Genomic DNA, 21,896 nt, shown 5'->3' on the forward strand with positions numbered 1-21,896 from the left:
CTACCTGGGTGCTTTAAATCTTCCTCTCTGTTCTTTCTTCTCATCCTCTTGTTATTTCTTGCTTGGTCTTACCCCTACCCTGGTACTCACATTGATTTTCCCTACTTCGTTTGTCTTTCTTCTGTCTTTTTTCTGTTTGAAGAATCTGCCTTCTTGTGATTGGAAATGGTACTGCAGCAGAGTACCAGATAGACACCATCTGGATCCTATAAGAAATATCTATGGTATGCCAAGTCTTAGGTTTTGCACGTTTGGAGCATTGGGAGGAAAGAATACATACAAATGTTATCATAAAGTAGATTAAAATAAGATATTATGGCCAACATCTTATCAATCAGGTGGTGTGTAACTTTCTGCCCTTACACTTCTGCATTTACTCCCTGCCCCAGCAACTGAGTGGTAGTGGGTGCTGCTTCTTACTTACAGAAGAGGGATGAGAGCGGGGCAAGTCGTGTAATGAATATATTGGTGCTCTGGACTCTGTAGAGGGGACATGAGAGTGCATTCAAGGGTGGAAGGTACCTCCTCAGTCTATGAAATTGTATCTTCATCTGAATTTTTTCTCCCTCCAATCAGGCATGTAGCCGTGGGGGGGGGGGGGGGCTTGGGGGCTTCAGCCCCCCCCCGAAATGCTCATGGTGGTCCGCGAGAAGGCCTTACTGGTGCATTATTTAAACTGCTATGTTTATTCATATCATGATCTGATCGCTATACTCAATATATCCCATATGCATGGGGGTATTGGGGTAATGATACAAAAGGTTTGCTAGGGTAGACCCTCTTTCACTCAGACTCAGCCCCCCCGAACCAAACTCAGCCCCCCCCAAAAAACAAAATCCTGGCTATGGGCTTGCCTCCAATGCATATGGAGCAGCAGTTGTCACTTAGACTGGATAACTGTTTGAGGACAGATCTTGGAGGAGATGCAAAGAGCTATACAAGAATAGCTCCCTGCACCCTGTTCAAAAAGAGACAGATGCGTAAATGATCCTTATGAATTGCACGTGCTTATGTCACTAACAAGGTCTTGGTCTTATTTGTTCCAATAGTAGAGACTCACAAAATAGGCTGATACTCATCTAGTCCACCTCCTCTTCACTATTTCTGATAGATTGCTATAAACTAAGCCTTTAAAAAAACCTTCCTCCAAAAAGAGCTGATACAAAGAATATGACTAACTGGAATGCAATTATTCCGAGGCTGTTAGGAATAGTGGGAGTTGGAGTCCAAAACCCCGGAGAGCCCAAGTTTGCCCATAGAATCATAGGATCATAGAGTTGGAAGAGACCTCATGGGCCATCCAGTCCAACCCCCTGCCAAGAAGCAGGAAAATTGCGATCAACGCACCCCCAACAGATGGCCATCCAGCCTGTTTAAAAGCTTCCAAAGAAGGAGCCTCCACCACACTCCGGGGAAGAGAGTTCCACTGGTGAATGGCTCTCACAGTCAGGAAGTTCTTCCTCATGTTCAGATGGAATCTCCTTTCTTGTAGTTTGAAGCCATTTTTCCGTGTCCTAGTCTCCAGGGAAGCAGAAAACAAGCTTGTTCCCTCCTCCCTATGACTTCCTCTCAGATACTTATACATGGCTATCATGTCTCCTCTCAGCCTTCTCTTCTTCAGGCTAAACATGCCCAGCTCTTTAAGCCGCTCCTCATAGGGCTTGTTCTCCAGACCCTTGATCATTTGAGTTGTCCTCCTCTGGACACATTCCAGCTTGTCAATATCTCCCTTCAATTGTGGTGCCCAGAATTGTACGCAATTGTGGTCTAACCAAGGCAGAATAGAGCATGGGTAGCATGACTTCCCTGGATCTAGACCATGGGTCCTCTAAGGCCCAGGGGCCAAATACAGCCCTTGAAGGTCATTTACCCAGCCCTCGCTCAGGATCAACCTAAGTCTGAAACAACTTGAAAGCACACAGCAACAACAACAATCCTATCTCATCAGCCAAAAGCAGGTCCACACTTCCCATTGAAATGCTAATAACTTTATATTTGTTTAAATTGTTATTCATTTTAATTACCACACCTCTCTGAGGATGCTTGCCATAGAGGCAGGCAAAATGGCAGTAGAGAATGCCTTTAGAACATGGTCATTTTGCCCGAAAAAACCTACAGCAACCCAATTATTGTATTGTTTTTATGTGGGGTTTTTATTTTTTTGGATTACAAATAAGATATGTGTGGTGTGCATTGGAATTCATTCATGGTTTTTTTCCCAAATTATAATCTGGCTCTCCAACAGTTTGAGGGACTGTGACCTGGCCCTCTGTTGAAAAAGTTTGAGAACCACTGCACTATATTATTGGTGCCTGGTATATGCGGTGTTTCCCTTTTTGAAAAATGCCATCCATCCTGGCATCTGATCCTCCACTTTGCTCCCGCCTCTCATAAGATGCCAACACTGCTTTAGTACCGCATAATCCTCTCTCTCTCTCTGTGCTTCCCTTTCCTTTTTGGAGCACATTGATCCTCATCATGTTCCAGTTGAGGGTGCCTGCAAAGAGGAGCAGGAGAGGCATTTCCCAAAGAGGGAGAGCAAGGGATGAAGGCAGAAAGCTTTCCCCAACACCCCCTCCCTTCACTCCATCCCTTCTTTTTGCATTCCTGGCAGATGCTGCTGCATTAAGCCCCTTCTGTCAGCTTGGGGAAAGGGAAGGGGGGAGAGATAGTATGCTGGTGCACAGGGGCATCACGTGTTTGGGAGCTTCTGAAAGAGGGATATTGACCAAAGTGAGAGGAAGGGGGAGAGAGAGAGAGAGAAGAGGGAGAAGGGTGCAAAGGGGGGGGGGGATAGGAGGAGAGAAAGAGAGAGGGAGCAATTGGGGAGAAGGAGGCGCTGCGATTGGCAAGCGTGCTGAGGAGGGCAAGGCTGTTCCTCTCTCTGCCTTTGGTTCTACCGCAGATCTCCCTTAGAGAGAAGCCCCCCTCCCTCCCTCCCTCGCTCCCTTCCTTCTTCCTCGCTTGCCCCCTTGCATGGTGTGGCTGCCTCTCCTTCCTCTTCCTCTTCCTCTTCCTCTTCCTTGGCCATGGCTTGGCCCTGCATCAGCCGCGTGTGCTGCTTGGCCCGCTTCTGGAACCAGATGGACAAGTCGGACTTGGCGGTGCCCCTCACCATCCACAATTACTCCGACATCGAGGAGGAGGAGGCGGCGGCAGGAGCAGCAACAGGAGGAGGGATGGCCCCCCACCCGCCCCCCAAGATCCCAACAGGTGGAAGCAGCAGCGGGAGCAGGTCCCACGCGCAGCCCGCCCTGCACCCCCCGCGGGGCTCCTCTTCCGCGGCTCCCCTCCCGGTCTCGGCGTCCGCGCCTTCGCTGCACCAGCATCCCCACCACCCGCACCACCCCCACCATCATCCCTCGCAGGAGGAGGACCTTCTCGGCCCTTCCAAGCGACCCTCCAAAAGGAGCACCCCACGCCGCCGCCCCGCCGCCGCCGAGACTCAGTACCAGCAGGACTTCCGCGCCTGGCCCCTCCAGAAGAGGGACGCCTTGCCCTGGGTGGGAGAGGCCCGCGGGCGGGTAGAGAGCCCCCGACCAGAGGCACAGCCCTCCCACGCCAACGCCGCCGCCGCAGCAGCACCCTCCTCCTCTTCCCACGCCGGCATCCCCGGGGCTGCACAATCCTCCCGCGTGTACGTGCTGCCCGTGGCTGTGGAGGGAGAGCCCGTGGGCGGCAAGGAAGCCGGGTACAAGCCCCTTTGGCCACACGCCGCCTCCTCGCCGCCACCCGGAGCCGCCAAGCACACCTCCTCCTCCTACAGGTAGGCAACGGATTGCGCAGCGCCTCCGACTCCGCTCCCGATGGGCGCCTCTACTACAGTGGTTTCCAACCTTTTTTTTGACCAGGGCCCACTTGACCAGGGACCACTTTGACCAGGGAACACATTGACCAGGGAACACTTTGACCTGGGATTAGTTTGACCAGGGTACACTTGAACAAGGGACCACTTTGACCAGGGATCACTTTGACCAGGGATCAGTTTGACCAGGGTACACTTGAACAAGGGACCACTTTGACCAGGGATCAATTTGACCAGGGACTCCTTTGAGCAAGGACTAGTTGACCAGGGACCACTTGTCCAGGGATCAATTTGACCAGGGACCACTTGATCAGGGACCACTTGACCAAGGACTATTTGGCCAGGGATCACTCTCCATCATTAGGATCAAAATGATGATTCAGTTTTTGGTCAACTTTAGCTTCGCATTGAGGTGCTGATTCAGAAAACTGCATTGGATAGACCACATCAGCTCTAGTTTCTGATACAGAACATATGCCATGGTCAGTGGCAGCGAAAGAGTGGCAGGCGGCACAAAAGAAGCTGAAATTAAATAAATAAAACAAAATAACTAAAGAGGAAGGAGGCTCGCAGACCAGATTTCCATCCTCGCGGCCCAGTGGTGGTCCACAGCCCACAGGTTAAGAACCACTGGTTTAGGGCTTTATAGGTAATAACCAGCATTTTGTATTTAGCCTGGAAATGGATTGGCAGCCAGAGAAGCTGCCATAACACGGGAATTGTCCTCTCCCTGTACGGCTCTCCAGTTAGCAACCTGGCTGCCAATCTTTGAACTATTTGGAGCTTTCAAACTTTCTTCAGAGGCAGCCCCATGTAGACAGCTTTGTAGTACCCAAGATGAGATGTAACTAGGGCATTGACTACAATGGCCAGATCTAGTGTCTGAAAGTACAGGCACAGCTGGCGCACAAGTTTTAACTGTGTGAAGGCACTCCTGGCTGCCACTGACACCTGGGGTTCCATGGTCAGCTGCAAGTCCAGGATCACCCCCCAAGTTGCAGACCTGCGTCTTCAGGGGGAGTGTAACCCCATATAACACAGGCTGTAACCCTATACTCTGTTCTGCCTTCTGACTGACCAGGAGTACCTCTGTCTTGTCAGGATTCAATTTCAACTTGTTAGCCCTCATCCAGCCCATTATGGATGACAACTATCGGTATAGGACCAGGACAGTATCCTTGACATTAGGTGGAAAGGAGTAGTAGGGTGTCGTCTGCATAAATTTGACACAAAACTCCAAAACTCTGGATGATCTCTCCCAGCGGTTTCATGTAAATCTTAAATAGCATGGGGGACAGAATAGAGCCCTGAGGGACCCCACAGGCCACCAGCCAGGGAGTCAGAACAGGAGTGTCTCAGCACCACTATCTGAGTTCGATACTCCAAGAAGAACTAGAGTCACTTCAATACAGTGCCCCCTAATCCCATCCTGGAGAGTCAGTGCAGAAGGATACCATGGTTGATGGAATCAAAAGCCGCTGAGAGGTCCAGGAGAACCAACAGGGCTACACTCCCCCTGTCTAGCTCTCTTCATAGATCATTCACCAAGGTGGCCAATGCCATCTCAGTTCCATAGCCAGGCCTGAAACCAGATTGAAATAGATCTAGATAATCAGCTTCATCCAAGAAACTTTGGAGTTGTGAGCCACCACCTTCTCCAGAACCTTGCCCAAGAAGAGAAGATTTGATACTGGCTTATAGTTGTTGAGTGGGATACAGTGCTGGTTTCTTCAAAAGAGGTCTTACAACCGCCTCCTTGAAAATTCTTGGCATTATGCCTTGAATCAAGGAGGCATTCAGAAGCACCTTCACCCACTCAGCCAGTCCTCCCCTGACCAATTTTATATGCTAGGATGGGCAAGGGTCCAGAGAACAAGTGGTTTGCCTTCATTCCTCCCAAGATCTTGTCCACTTCCTCAGGCTGCACAAGTTGAAAAAAATCCATTGAACAAAAACAGATAGATGCCTCAGTTACATTCATGGAAACTGCGTGAACACTGGTGTCCTAGTTGGAACGGATCTGAGCTACTTTATCTGCAAAGAGCCTAGCAAACTCCTAGGTTTGCTTTCTCAGTCTGAGAGTGCTGGGACCTCCCCGAACTATAAATCCTATGATCACAAAAATATCGAGCTCACACTTGTTTCACTTCCATGATCAAGGAACACTACAGCATTTTCTACTCAGGATGCATGCACACTGTAGAGTTAATGCAGTTTGACACTACTTGAACTGCCATTGGTTTGATGCTGTAGTTTGGTGAGGCACCAGTACTCTTTGACAGAGGAGGCTAAAGAGCTTGAAAAATGGCCATTCCCATATTTCCATAGCAGTCAAAGTGGGGTTAAGCTGCATTAATTCTACAATGTAGATGCAACCATGGAAAGCCCTTCTGCATCCCTTAGTGTGTGAACGTGAGAGAAAAAACACATTTAGTAGACTATTAGACTTGTGTGTGTGTGTATATCACACACACACACACACACACACCACTTGCAGGGTCATTTGTATAAGAAGCCAGCATGGTGTAATAGTTTAATCATTGGACCACAACTCGGAAGACCATGGTTTGATTTGTTATGTTGATGTCAAGCATTGTTATTATATGGCAATCTATACTTTCCTCATAGTGAACTTGGTTCTTTTCCATTCCCCTGGCTGATTTATCCTCGCAACATTCTTGGAAGGTAGAATAAGGAGAGTGAATGGGTGAATGACTGCCTCAAGGTGAAGCAGGGAGGTTCATGGCTGAGGAAGGGTTTGACTTTGGGTTTTTCCAGTCCGAGGCCACTACACTAACAACTGTCTTGCACTGGTGTGTGTCATGGAGAAGTGTTTGAAAGCTGGAGCTTATTGGGATGTCCAGTGCCTTTATACACAGCAATAGTGTCACGCTAACAGGGAGAATTTAGAAAATTGTAGCCCCAAAGGTGAGGTTTTCAAGCCGTGATATTTATGAAAATGGAAATACAATTACATAACGTGGGGATTTACAGCACAATCCAGTACATGCCTGCTTAGAAACAAATCTCATTGAGTTAAATTGCACAAACTCTCAAAGACAGTTTAAGGCTCTTGGGTGTTTCTACACTGTAGATGTAACACAGTTTGATACCACTTGAACTGCTATGACTCAATGCTATGGAGTCAGAGCACCCCTTGTCGCAATAGGGTAAACACTTGTGCCAGCAGGACTGCTGACTAAAAGCTTGGCAGTTCAAATCCGGGAAGGGGGATGAGCTCCCGTCCATCAGCTCCAGCTTCTCATGCAGGGACATGAGGGAAGCCTCCGACAGGATGTAAAACATCTGAGCATTCCCTGGGCAACGTCCTTGCAAATGGCCAATTCTCTCACATCAGAAATGACTTGTAGTTTTTCAAGTCGTTACTGACATGTAAAACAAAATGCTATGGAATCATGGTCATTGTAGTTTTACATAGTCTTTAGCTTTCTTAGCCACAGAGTGCTGGTCCCTCATGAAATTACAACTCCCAAGATTCCATAGCACTGAGGCATGGCAGTTCAAGTAATGTCAAACTGCATTAATTCAACAGTGTAGATGCACCCCACTTCCTTCTGCTGAAGCTGATGGAAATAATACTGGCAGCCCCCAGGTTATGAACAAGATATGTTCTGTAGGTTTGCTCTTAAGTTGAATTTATATGTAAGTCTGAACAGATAGATTTCACCACACATTCTGTCCCTGTGATTATTGCATTTTGAAAAACAAATGGCTTGTTGTAGAAACAAGAATTGGTGACAAAGCTTCAGTTGATGCACCCTTTCCCCATGATAACACTTTCAGGAGTGAATTTCCCTTTCTGGAGGCAGATTTCACTCACTTCCTGTTGTCTCACCCCTGTTCTTAACTATGAGTCGCTTGTATTTATTTTTATTTATTCACTCTATTTGTATCCTGCCTTTCTCTACCCAGAAGGGGACTCAAGGCGGATTTACATATGTCACTATTCAATGCCTTTGAACAACAAAAAGTTAAAATATATTAGGTTAAAGTTTAAAATTAAAATTAAATGCACAATAAAAATATAAAACATTACAAGCACTATCAAAAATCATGGCACCCACTATCCAGGGCTGTTCCAAAATTAATTGCGCATAATTCTGTAGTTATAATTGTACTGTAGTACTGTAGTACTAAAGGCTTGACCCCAGAGACAGGTTTTCACTTTCCTTCTGAAGGCCAGGAGGGAGGGACCTGCTCTAATATCACTGGGGAGATAGATCCACAGCCGATGGGCCACCACTGAGAAGGCCCTGTCTCTCATCTCCACCAGATGCACCTGCAACGAAGGCAGGACCGAAAGCAGGGCCTCCCCAGATGATTAATCTACGGAGTTTGTAACTGGGGGACTGCCTGTGTGGATTCAGCATTTTGTCCAGCTTTGCTATTCTATATTTACCGAAAGGAAAGAGTGGGACATATTGCATTTGTTCCCCTGCACATTGAGAAAGAAATCCCCAGACATTAAAGCTTTGTATGTTAAATCCTGTTGCTCAATTTCTGCCCCCTTTTTAATTCTGTGGGTCACCCCCAGCAAGAACATCTTGTCACAGACATGGTGTGGCACCCGGCAATCAGGATTGTCCTCCCTCCAATGCGATTATCAGCCGAGGCTTTCCAAAGTCCTGGCATGACCCAGCCTCCCCTCCTCTTCTTAACAGTGCAGACAGGATTCCTTTAGACAGCCACATTGGTTGCTCTCTTCTTTCCAGGGGAATATCCTGGATTACTTCTGGTTCTTAAGGATAGAACTCAAAACCCAACAGCTTCATTTTAATTTGTTTTTAATCTTGACTCGGTTGGTTGCAGGGTAAGGGCAGCTGCCCTGTGCCTGTTGTGATTTTGTATGCTGCCCAAGAAAATTCACGGGCTGCATCTGGTGCAGAGATGCTGCTGTCTGTTGAAATACCATCTGATAACTTTGATTGAAATATCTCTAATGGTTGTCAAGGGGAGGAGAAAGGGGGTGCCTTTGGAAAGAGAGAATGCCTGTGCAACTCCAGGAAAGTCAACAGATTGGTTCGGATTTTAATTCAGAGAGTGCATAATAATCATTTCTCTAATTTCCAAAGTATTGCTACTAGCTATACTTCATTTTCATTTATACTTAATCTTGGATAACCTTTCAGAGCATGGAACTTATAGCATGTGTATAATATAACTTTGCAGTTTAATGCTTCTAGCATTAGAAGCCAACAGTCGAAGGGCGCATTCAGACAGGCCTTTATCCCAGGAGAATCTGGGAAAATGCAGATTTTCCTTGGGGCCTGTTCACACACACCCCAGAAAGTACGTGGATGTTCAGACATTCTCCTGGGTCTAGCCTGGGAGAACGTTTGGAGGCCCTACACTCTACCCCCAAGCCCCAGACCCCTTAGAAACGTGGTGAAAACTTACCTGTGGAAGATATAACATTGGTCTGTATGGTTTTGTTCTTTTGTCACTTTGGGCTACTGGTGCTGGGTCACGCTATTGCTACGTTACTCCACTATGCATTTATGAGAAGGGTCTTTTGTTATTAAGCCCACTTGCCCAACAGAAGTTGGCCCATGTCTGGTGTAGATGCACAGTATGTTTTTAAAGGCATAATAATAACCCAGCATTGTATAGGCAGTGGTTTGAACCTTGGACTATGACTCAAGACCAGAGTCTGAATCCTCTCTCAGCCCTAAATCCTCAATGGATAACCTAGGCAAATCACAAACTCTCTTCTTTAGAAGAACCTGTGATAGGTTTGTCTTAGGGTTGCCGTAAGTTGGAAACAACTTGAAGACATACAGCAATAAATAAAAATAAGAAGGGGATGTAGGAGAAACAAATCTAATGGCAACTTTAAGACTTCCTTTAGTATAATGTATAGTCCGCTTTCTCCGATGCATTGATAGGTATATATGAGAAAGTGAGTTGTAATTCATGCAAGTTCATGCAAAAACGAATCAGTGTTAAAGGAGACCTGCTTTGTTTCCTTCCCCTCCTGCCCATCCCCCTTTCTATTTTGAAATGTACTAATACAGATTTCTTTTTGGACATTTAGGCAGGAGTATCGTCCATGGTCAGGAGCTAAAAGATCGAGGCCCACCAAAACAACACAAGGCTTCATTATCCCAGAGGATCACTTTGCACCAGAATCTAGCTACAAGGCGGACTTCAAGGTAACTGAACTTTGCAAAACCTTTGGCATGGGGATGCTTACCAGCATGAATAAGACATGGCCTGCGAAATAACAATATGCTTCATTTGGTTTTCAAGGGTAGCTGTAAATATTAAGTTTAGTAAATAAGGAGTCAGATGTTTGAGTTCTGCAAGAGAGATCTCATTTGGATGCGGATACATGGGAGGCCAGATGTGCATCTCTTATCTGAATGGCCCTGCTCCTCTGGGGCCCCTGCAACTGGTTGGAGATGTGTTTGTTTGATAGCAATCAGGGAATGCTTATACTCGCTCTTGAATTGTTGCAGTATGTGCAATCTGTCCAGAATCTGAGTCAGAATCTAACACCTTAACCGAGGAGAGGCGGGTAAGAAATAAAAGTATTATTATTATTATTATTGAAGAGTTGAAAAACATTTGGCCCTCCAGATGTTGTTGAATGCAGATCCCAGCATTCCTCACCTTTGGCTGTGCTGACTGGGACTCCTGGGATTTGAGGTTTGGCAACATGTGGAAAGCTGTAAGCTACTTCTTCCCACTCTGGAGTACAACTCTCCAAACCTCTTACTGTATTGGCTGAACATGATGAAAGTTGCAGGTCGAACTCAAAATATCCATGCAGTTACATTTTGCCTGGAAAAAGGCAAAATGCATCCTAACTGGAAGGAAGAAAGGGCAGAGAGAGAGAGAGAGAGAGAGCCAACAGTAGAGAATGACCACATGACCAAATCTAGGGCAATAACAATACCTTTAAAGAGGGAGTTACCTCATACCGCACAGAGATTCCATTGTTACATCTTGAAAGAGGGAGGAGATAGTGGCAAGCAAGAAGAGTAAAGACATGTTTATCCTTCTGGGATAAACATACATAGGAATGTGGGGGGAGGAATCCCTCAGTCTACACAAGAGACTTGTGCAGTTCAGGGATGAAACCCAACACAAAACATTTCATGCGCTTAAAGTATTACAGCATAAAGTTACATACAACACCATAGAGTGCAAGTTTGCTTCTGTTGAGTTTGCAAGGGTCTATAATCAGGTAAGTGGGAACAGAATTGACAGCTTTATGAGTACTGAATTTTCTTTAGTTTATTAATGTACAAGAGAAAATAAATATAAACTAACACCCCACTCATTTCATAAAGAAAATTCATGAGATGCCACATAATTTTTTTTTTAAAAAAAAACTAAGAACACATTAACAATTCCTAGCTTGTTTCCCTGAAAGTGTGATCCATTTAATTCTAATTCTTGCTAGGAGTACAAAAAGACTATATCCACCCACACTGAAATATAATTTTGGCTATCATGGAAATAAAAATACTTTTATATAAATTGCAAAGCATTTTTTCTGTTACCTTGATCTTCACTATCTCCATAATTACTGGGGGCATTCTAGACTAATTTGGTAATGATCTGCAAACACATTTAGAGGCTCTGATTGTTTCTTAATTCAGAAAAAAGTGATGCTCAGAAGAGGGTTAATTTAACATCAGGTAGGTCTCCATTGTACAATCCTCTTTGAAGACTTTGTTTCCGTGATAGTGGGTAGAACAGTCAATTATGGGGTTTTTTTTCATGTTTTTCTGTTTGTTTTTTAAAAATAGCGCGGCTGTTCATTTTATGCTACAAAAACAACATGAAGTAACAAAAGAAGCAACATTAAAATTGCAAGCCTGATCACATTTTTTTAGAGACGAAGACCAACTTGGCACAGTAAGCTATATGTGTACATAGGTCTTCAATCAGAAAGACTTAAATCTGACCATGTGGTTGGAAATTTCTTGAAGTTGTAGTACAAAAACTGAATTTTTCAAAGTTTTCATGCACGGGGGCAGCGGAGTGCAGTTGTTAGTCTCTCATTATGGGAGCCCACACATCATGGAGATCCTTTTTATTTTCTAGCTTAGCTTGCTTAGAAAGATGCAGATCTTTTGATTCCCTAAGAAATATTTGAAGGCAATGTAAATAGAGAATGTTTTGGCTCCTGCAGTTATTTAGATTCAATCCATCTGCCTCTGTCCTTCAGAGATCTTGGACTGTGAAGGAGGATAAAAGACAGAGAATATAAACACTTATTCAGAACAGCATCAAAGTTGGTAACATTTCCTTCCAGTTTCCCATAATTCAGTGATCTAAAAATATTTTTTAAGCATAGAGTGCCTTATCAGAACAAAAATCTGCTGGTCCATCATCCTGCATCACAGTAGCCCAATTGATGCTTCTAGGAATCCTACAAGCTGGGCACAAGTGCAGTAATGTCTTCCTATTAGTATTTTAAACACCAGCTATTTTTAGGCTGCATCTGTTGGAAATGACAACCTTTATCAAGCCTTCTCTAGAAATGTTTTTCCATGATCCTGCTGCTTACTGTTTTCTGTATGTATGTTCTGCTATGCAGCTTCCTTTACTCTATGGTTTTTGAGAAGTTATAAAAGGGGCTGCAGACCACATGCTCTTTCTCTCTCTCCTTTTGACTGTGTGGTCTGTTGATAGTTGTTTTGTTATAAAAGAGATATTCCGGCCAGATGGCACAGAGAATTATCTCAAGCATATCTGAAACTGGACTGATAAGTTTTGTAGCTATGTATGCTGAACACATGAAGGTTGTGAGTAAACCAAAGATGTTATTTTTATCCAAGTCTACTTCATTTTTGTCTCTTGATTGCATGATGTAGAACAAGTTGTTTTATGGGGGAGTATATATTTTTGGGCACTGAAAACCAAAATACCTGAGGACCCACAGGTGAGAACCACTATCCTAAGAGATCAGAGGCAGCAGGTTATTCAGTCTAACAACTAAAACCATTGCCTTGCATAATTATATATGGTTGTATGCTACAAGAGAAGATTCTACTCTAAAGGGGTTTTTTTTGGTTCTTCTCTGAAAGATCATGTTTTCTAAAAGTTATGATCTCAAATTGATTTTTTCCAAAATGTTATGAATGCCATTTTCCAAAAGCATCTACATTGCAATATAATGCAATTTGAAACTACATTATATAGACACATATAATACAATTTATCTGAGAATGGCGTGCAGTATGAATAGGGACGTTTCATCCAAGAATGAGTGGATATCTTTGAACTAGCCCAGAGGCACTACATTGTGACATTTCATTTTAAAATGTTATTTTTTACACATCACCCCCAAAGTTGTCTAGATTAAACAAACAAACACATGGCAGTATAGACTCCTATAATCCAGTTCAAAGCAGATAATGTGGATTATATGCAGTGAAGAAGGGGCCATAGTGTTAGGGAGCAGTAGTGTATGGAGTAGTGTGCAGTGTTTAAAAATCTTTTACTGGAAATTATGTTTTTGAACTGTTTTAAGTATTTTTTTTAAATAATACTATCATTTAATTCTTTAAAAATCCTGTCAACTAATGTTTCAGCTTAATCTATCCCAGTGTTTCTCAACCTTCCTAATGCCTCGAACCCTTAATACAGTTCTTCATGTTGTGGTGACCCCCAACCATAATTTTTTTTTGTTGCTATTTCATAACTGTAACTTTGCTACAGTTATGAATCGTAATGTAAATACCTGATATTCAGGATGTATTTTAATTCACTGGACCAAATATGGCACAAATACCCAATATGCCCAAATTTGAATACTGGTGAGGTGGGTGATTTTGTCATTTGAGAGTTGTAGTTGCTGGGATTTATAGTTAACCTACAATCAAAGAGAATTCTGAAGTCCACCAACGATGACAATGAACCAAATTTGGCACACAGAACTCCTATGACCACGGTCCCTTCCACACAGCCCTATATCCCAGAATATCAAGGCAGAAAATCCCACAATATCTGCTTTGAACTGGGTTCTCTGAGTGGGATTTTCTGCCTTGATATTCTGGGATATAGGGCTGTGTGGAAGGGCCCCAAGAGAAAATACTGGAAGGGTTTGGTGGGCATTGACCTCGCGTTTTGGAGTTGTAGTTCACTTACATCCAGAGAGCACTGTGGAATCAAACAATGATACATCTGGACCAAAGTTGGCACAAATACACAATATGCCCAAATGTGAACACTGGTGGAGTTTGGGGAAAATAGATCTTCACATTTGGGAGTTGTAGTTGCTGGGATTTATAGTTCACCTACAATCAAATAGCATTCTGTACTCCTCCAACAACAGGATTGGGCCAAACTTCCCACAGAGAACCCCAATGACTAACAAAAAATACTGTGTTTCTGATGGTCTTTGACACCCCCTCGCAACTCCCCCAGTGGTCCTGACACCCAGGTTGAGAACTACTGTTCTATATCACGTCTGAATAAAGGTGGGATGATTGGGATTCATATTGCAGTAAACGTTGCAGGTGACATTGGACCTAATTCTGTGTCTTTCCTTTCCTAGATTCCAGAAGTGAAAGGCAAGTTTTCTCCAAACCCTTCTGCTGTTTTCCAGGCACCGTCTCGCATCCTAAATGTATGAATCTGGATCGTAGCCCTTTCCCATCCAGGCAGCTTGAATGTTAAGGTGGTGAAAATGTACAGCTATGCAACTTTCGTGAGTGGTATAGAGATAAGAGTGAGAGTTATTACCAGCAATGACAGAAAATATCAGAATTTATGCATCTGTTATGAACATGTAAAACATAAAGCACTTCCTAGTTGGAGTTTGTATAATATAATGGAAAGAATGACCTAGTTTCATAAACACAGGCTTATTAATACTGGCCCAGCTGGCTTGACAATTAAGGTGTTAACTTCGGTCAGCAAAAAAACAGCAATTTCAACATATTTTTATGCCTAAATGCGGAGGGGGGCTGGAAAAGCTTCTCTCTTAAGTGAGTATAGGCACATTGATAAGAGAAAGGGGGAAAAAACAAATTGATATTTGAAGTTTGCTAGAGCATGGAATCAACCTCAAAAGTTGTTATTGCACAGACTTCTCATGTTTTTTGCAAATGGTTGTCCAGGGTAAAAAGTATAATTTTTTTTACTAGTTTTGTCCGGAACATGGTGCTCCACACAAATGCTGACCAGTTATAGACTTCCTCAATCATAGTTTAGTTTCTGTATATCTTTCTTTCCCCCCCTCCAGGACTAGTTTAAACATTAAACAAATTTCGTACGGGTCTATTCCAGGCATGGGCAAACTTGGGCCCTCCAGGTATTTTGGACTTCAACTCCCACCATTCCTAACAGCCTCAGGCCCCTTCCTTTCCCCCCTCAGCTGCTTAAGCAGCTGAGGGGGAAAAGGAAGGGGCCTGAGGCTGTTAGGAATGGTGGGAGCTGAAGTCCAAAACAACTGGAGGGCCCAAGTTAGCCCATGGCAGGTCTAGTCCTTGGTCATTTGATATGCTCCACATATGAAAGCACAGAGCTAGAAAAGTTCCTCTCTTTGACCACAACTCCCAGATTCCCTCAACCGCATCCAGACTTTGCCCGCTTGCTGTGCTGATCCACATCAAAATACTCTATACAATTTCTTTACTAGACCAAAGGATGTAGTAAAATGTAAAAGATACATTTTAAGAAAGGATGTTGAAATTAAGATGCTGCATGGCACATGGGTCCTTTCATTTTTAGCTCTAAATTCTATTTTACCTGCCTTGGCTCCATCCTGTGGAATCCTGGGATTTTCAGTGTACGCAGGATTATTTACAATTCTCTGCCCAATTACTCTAGTGCAGCGTTTCTCAACCTGGGGGTCAGGACTCCGGGGGAGTTGCGAGGGGGGTGTTAGAGGGGTTGCCAAACATCACAAGAAAACACAGTATTTTCTGTTGGTAATGGGGGTTCTATGTCGGTAGTTTGGCCCAATTCTCTTGTTGGTGGGGTTCAGAATTCTCTTTCATCGTCAGTGAACTATAAATCCCAGCAGCAGCAACTCCCAAATGTCAAGGTCTAATCCCCCCAAATTCCACCAGTGATCACATTAGGGCATATTGAGTATTCGTGCCAAGATTTGTCCAGATCCATCATTGTTTGAGTCTACAGTTTTCTCTGAATGTAGGTGAACTACAATTCCAAAACTCAAGGTCAATGCCCACCAAACCCTTCCAGTGTTTTCTGTTGGTCATGGGAGTTCTGTGTGCCAAGTTTGGTTCAATTCCATCATAGGTAGAGTTGAGAATGCTCTTCGATTGTAGGTTAACTATAAATCCCAGCAACTACAACTCCTAAATGATAATATCAGTCCAAATTTGGATGAATCGGATATTCGTGCCAAATATGTTCCAGTGAATGAAAATACATCATTTATATCAGATGTTTAAATTATGATTCATAACAGTAGCAAAATTACAGTTATGAAGTGGCAACAAATATAATTTTGTGTTTAGGGGTCACCACAACCTGAGGAAGTGTATTAAGGGGTTTCAGCATTAGGAAGGTTGCAATCCACTGCTCTAGTACCTCATTAAACTACAAACCTCAGGATTCCATAGGACATTGCCATGGCATTTAAAGTAGAATCATAGTGCTGTAATTGTGTCACGTGAAACGGCCCTGTTGGAGAGTGGAGATCTCTACCAGGTGTATCTTTGCTTCTTCTTCCTTTCCATGCACAAGCATCCTCCTTTCTTGCTGGCCTCTATTTAGTGGCTGGGGGAAGTATAGCCAGACAGCGGTCAGCTGTGAGATGCATGAAAACAATGTCTTCCTTTGTACCTCTGGATGAAGCCTTGGAAGATGACTTCATCTTTATATGTTCCGGTTCAGAAAGTCACATGCTGCCAGGCTGCTTTCAGCCAGTGAATAGCCAGAAAGGAGAGGTGACTTTTGGTGTAGCACCAGCACTCGTTGCCAGAGAAGACTAAAAACCTACAACTCTCTCTTTTTGTGTGTGTCAGGAGCGACTTGAGAAACTGCAAGTCGCTTCTGGTGTGAAAGAATTGGGCGTCTGCAAGGACATCGGCTAGTTGATGCCCAGATGTTTTACCATCCTTGTAGGTGGCTTCTACAACTCTCATGGTTCCATGGCATTGAGCCTCAGCAGTTAAAGTGGTGTCAAACTGCATTAATTCTATAGTTTAGATCAGGCATGGGCAAACTTGAGCTCTTCAGGTGTTTGGACTTCAACTCCCACAATTCCTAACAGCCTACCAGCTGTTAGGAATTGTGGGAGTTGAAGTCCAAACACCTGGAGGGCCCAAGTTTGTCCATGCCTGGTTTAGATCCAATGTATATAAAGGCATCATTCCAGCCTGAATCATCTGGCCTGATTATTTTAAAACTGTGTCCAAGTTATTTAGCTATATTTGGCCTACTCTGTTGGGTCTTGGGGTGGCTTTATTATAGAACAGCACAATAAAACAGGGAACGTATGAACAACAACTGAAAATACACAACACATAACAAGTAGAAGGCCAGAGCACCGTCAACATCCCTTAACTTAAGCCCATTCCATCTGAACCTGCCCGACTCCAGCTTTGAAATACGTTCTCAAAGACATAGGTCTCATTACAATTTACCGGCACTAAGATACATTTATGTGTGTCTCTACAAAGTGCATTGCACAACCTTGGTGCAGCTACCCTAAAGGACCTGTTCTATCTTTAGAGCTGGGTTGGGCAGACTGTTAAATTCTGGGGAGGGAAAAAAAGCCTCTCTGAAACAGTACAAGGAAACAATGCAGCATTTTTGACAAAGTACCAGCTTTTCTTGGAAACTGGTAGCACTAACTGGTCTCGCTCAAGGCACTGCAGCGGGCCAGACATTAAAGCAATGACCAATTTCAATTGTAACCGTGCTATTTTAGTGTGTATATAAATAGTGTACATAGATATAATTAACGATTTTCCTCTGAAAGAGAGTATGCTTAGTAATATTTATGTAACATTGCTTTGAGTATGCAGGGTAGAAAATCCATTGCCTTGAAAATCCTAAATTATTGCCTGTCTATCAGTAATGCTAGCGCTAAAGACATGAATGTTCCATAGTGGCTATTATATAATGCAATTTTCAAAGAGGGTCATTTTTAAGTCCCATTATTCTACAAAGTACGTTTTTTGTATAGTATTATTGACACAGAAATAATTTTTTTGTCTAGGCTCTTTTAATAAACCATTTCTTAGTGTTTGTTCTGTTACTCATAGATTGTATACATTTTTATCAAAAGGGTTTATAACGTTCCAACTAATTTCCAGTGCACTTTCCCCCCATTCACTTTTGTAAACGTCTCAATGATTTGTTGCTCCGATCCCAGTGTTTTCAGTGTACAGCTAAAGCCTTGAATGTGCATGCAGACCTCCCCTGTATTCAAGCAGGGTATCATTTCATTCCAATGCTGGCATTGCCCCACGAGGCATGGGAAGCATGTGCGTGTCAGTGATAGCAGCTTTAGCAAGATTAGCATTTGGGGGCTCTTTTTTGACATGTGCCCATCAGAATGAATACAATAAGGTCACTAATATAAAAACCAAGCATTCATTCAGGAAAATATAGAGGTTAGGTATTATTTATTTATTTATTTATTTGTATCGTGTCATTGCTGTAATTGGTGCTTTCCAAGATATAAAAACAAGAAAACTTTTATTTAAACCAGTGTTTCTCAACCTGGGGGTCGGGACCACTGGAGGGGTTGTCAGGGGGCATCAGAGGGATCACAAAAAACCATCAAAAACAGTATTTTCTGTTGATCATGGGGGTTCTGTGTGGGAAGTTTGGCCCAATTCTATCATTGGTGGGGCTCAGAATTCTCTTTGATTATAGGTGAACTATAAATCCCAGCAACTACATCTCTCAAATGTCAATGTCTGTTTTCTCCAAACTCCACCAGTCTTCACATTTGGGCATATTGAGTATCCATGCCAAGTTTGGTCCAGATGGATCATTATTTGAGTCCACAATGATCTCTAGATGTAAGTGAACTGCAACTCCAAAACTCAAGGTCAATGCTCACCAAACCCTTCCCATACTTTCTCTTGGTCATGGGAGTTCTGTGTTCCAAGTCTGGTTCAATTCCATGGTGGAGTTCAGAATGCTCTTTGATTGTAGTTAACCATAAACCCCAGCAACTACAACTCCCAAATGATACAATCAATCCCTCCCCAACCCCACCAGTATTCAGATTTGGGCGTATTGGGTATTTGTGTCAAATTTGGTCCAGTAAATGAAAATACATTCTGCATATCAGATATTTAAATTACTTTTCATAACAGTAGCAATTATGAAGTTGCAATTTAAAGAATTTTATGGTTGGGTGTCACCACAACATGAGGAACTGTATTAAGGGGTTCAGCATTAGGAAGGTTGAGAACCACTGATTTGAACCATTCTTATTTAAGCAAAAGCAGAGCTCCAGGAAGTTATTCTTTTGACTATAACTCCCAGAATCCTTTCGCCATATGGTCCCTGGTCATTGTGGAGGGGAAATGGCTCTAAGACAGGCATGGGCAAACTTGGGCCCTCCAGGTGTTTTGGACTTCAACTCCCACAATTCCTAACAGCCTCAGGCCCCTTCCTTTTCCCCCTCAGCTGCTTAAGCTGTTAGGAATTGTGGGAGTTGGAGTCCAAAACACCTGGAGGGCCCAAGTTTGCTCATGCCTTTTCTAAGAGATGTAGTGCTGTATGCCTGATCTAATGTTCCCAGTACAGGATGCTGATCTAAGATATACTTTCCCAAGCTTGTATCCTCCAAGTGTGTTCTACTACAGTTTCCACTTGGATGGAGGATTGTGTAAGGTGCAGCCTGAGGGTCAGTCCTATTTATTAAGAAAATTGAGACAGTCATCTCAGGTTCCGGAGAGATGCCAGCAAGATGCTAGAAGAGAAGGTTTTGTGCCATGCAATCTCCTGTGCCATGTGTGTTGCCTTCAGGTGTAGTGGAAAATGCTGTTGTGTTGTCAAGAGCTGAAGAAAGATTGAACTGACGCTCCTGTCAACTGTTGTTATACATGGAGGGTACCGTTTAATGAGAAAACACATCTAGGTGACTTCTCACAGGAAAATGTTTGGTTGCTCTCAGGGCCCTTCCAAACATTACCTATATCCTAGGATCTGATCCCAGGTTTACTGCTTTAAACTGGATTATATGAGTCTGCACTGCCAGATAATCTGGGATAAACAGAAAATAACCTGGAATATAGGGCCTGCCTGGAAGGGCCCTCAGAAAGGAATGCTGGATTATGTCAGCCTGTGATGGTCCAGCATGACTTTTTTTAAATGCCTCTAACGAAATGGAAAACATTTCCCCCTCCATCTCAGGCAGCAAAATATCACTGGCCATGCTGTATACTAGTTGATTGCATATATAGGGCACTTGAAGAAGAATGTAAATGGTGAACCAGGATGGGCAAAACATGGCTAAGGCTCGAATCTGGCCCTCAGTGCTAGTTTTGCCAACATAAAAAAATTCAACATTAGAAAAATTATTCCCCCCAAAAGTTTTCTAGACACATGAGCGGCATTTCCACTGAATACTCCCCCAACCATTGAGAGCACAGGAAATGCCTTTTTCAGAAAGAGAAAGAAATGGGAAAATAATTCTGGATTACTTCCCATTGTTAAGAAAAGGTCCTTTTCTGAGATTAAAATGAGCCAGTGTCTCCCAAAATGAGAGACTCTGTAGTGGCTTGATGTAGTAGCTTTAGTGTTGGAATAGGACATCGGGAGAACAGGGTTTGAACCCCCATTTCCATTTGAGTATGGAAACCCACCAAGGGCACATCCAAATAGTGCCCAAAATGCATGCTCTCCGCGTTTTTCCCCTAGGGCGTCCCAATGACACCTCAGGTAGAAACGAATTCCTTTGGGACAAAGCAGGAAAACTCTGCTTTGTCCCTAAGTAATTTGACTGCTGGAAAGACCCAAGACTTTCAGAAGACCTGGGTCTTTCCAGTTGTGGGTGCTGTGTAGATTGGACTCGGGGATCGCATCAAGCAACTTCCGGTGCTCACCCATACAGTTGTCTTGGGTTTGTTGGGCTCCTGGAGCCCAACAAACCCGATAACCCCCAACCCCCTCCCCAAACCCCTTTTAAAAGCCTTTAAAAGAGAAAATAACATACTCAGCTACCATTACTGTGGTGCCGGAGTTATCCTGGTGAATGTTATGTAGCCAAGTGTTGTTAAATGAAATTATTTACTTTTTAAAAGGTTTTTTTCTAGTGGGTTTTCTTTTGCGTCTGGGTGCTCTGCTGGAAGGCCCAGCAGGGCATCTGGACACCTCACCCCCAGGAAAGCGCGGATGTTGGGTGTGTGTGTGTGTGTGTGAACTTCAACCGAGGCCTAATCAGGTTTAAGAAACCTGATTGGGCATGGGTTAAAGCCCTGTGTGAAACCGCCCCAAGTGAGTTTGGGCAAGCCACATCCTCTCAGCTTCAAAGAAAGGCAAAGAAAATCCTTTTAAAGATTTACCTTAAGATAATCTTATGTCAGAAATGACTTGAAGGCACACAATAAGCCTCCCAAACACAGTGAAAGTGTTCCCGTGCTCCTGAGAGTGTGTATGGGGACACAATGCATGCACACACTCAGAAGTCCTTAAAGGATTCAGCCCTTTAAGGACTTCTAAGGAGCTGATTGACCTATCGTTGCCCATCCCAACATAGAGATTACTAAAAGGAGTGTTGCTTCTTTCAGATTGCACATGGGGACAGTTTGCCAGATGGATATATGCTCTGCAAAATCCAGAAATAATTTGGGGGGAATCATGATTTTGCAAGAATGTGTTTAAAATATCTCTTGCATGTTGAATGTTACTGAATATAAACCTGTTAATTCTGCTTGACTGATCTATTTCTGATGTCTTTTTAAAAGCTGAGATTTTAACTGGGTTCTGTTACTTGCCATCTTGACTTTTACCGAAAAGGTGAAAAGAAAGAAAACCACACTGCCTATTTGGTTTCTGTTGTTAATTTAATATATTTCTTGAACAAACAGATGACAACAAAGCAGCTATACACAAAGTTTGTATTTTATGGAGTCAAAAGATAATTTAATAAAATGTATTTTGGCTACAGGTT

At 43.4% G+C, this 21,896-nt stretch overlaps 1 protein-coding gene across 1 annotated transcript; it reads left to right on the forward strand.

Annotated features, from left to right (window-relative positions):
- Window positions 1–2,445: 2,445 nt before the first annotated feature.
- On the forward strand, window positions 2,446–21,896 carry MAP6D1 (MAP6 domain containing 1). Its single transcript, XM_060768170.2, has 3 exons — window positions 2,446–3,766; window positions 9,861–9,978; window positions 14,340–21,896. Exons 1-3 carry the CDS (start codon window positions 3,030–3,032, stop codon window positions 14,415–14,417), a joined length of 933 nt encoding a protein of 310 aa, XP_060624153.2. The 5' UTR covers window positions 2,446–3,029; the 3' UTR covers window positions 14,418–21,896.

Source organism: Anolis sagrei, chromosome 3 (genome assembly GCF_037176765.1).
Source record: "Anolis sagrei isolate rAnoSag1 chromosome 3, rAnoSag1.mat, whole genome shotgun sequence".
Taxonomy (NCBI): domain Eukaryota; kingdom Metazoa; phylum Chordata; class Lepidosauria; order Squamata; family Dactyloidae; genus Anolis; species Anolis sagrei.

Bases quoted from the DNA above. Each gene is read 5' to 3' on its own strand.
- MAP6D1 (XM_060768170.2), top strand. From the start codon at position 3,030: ATGGCTTGGCCCTGCATCAGCCGCGTGTGCTGCTTGGCCCGCTTCTGG. The intron at 3,767-9,860 runs GTAGGCAACGGA...TTGGACATTTAG, and splicing joins CACACCTCCTCCTCCTACAG to GCAGGAGTATCGTCCATGGT. The intron at 9,979-14,339 runs GTAACTGAACTT...TTCCTTTCCTAG, and splicing joins GCTACAAGGCGGACTTCAAG to ATTCCAGAAGTGAAAGGCAA.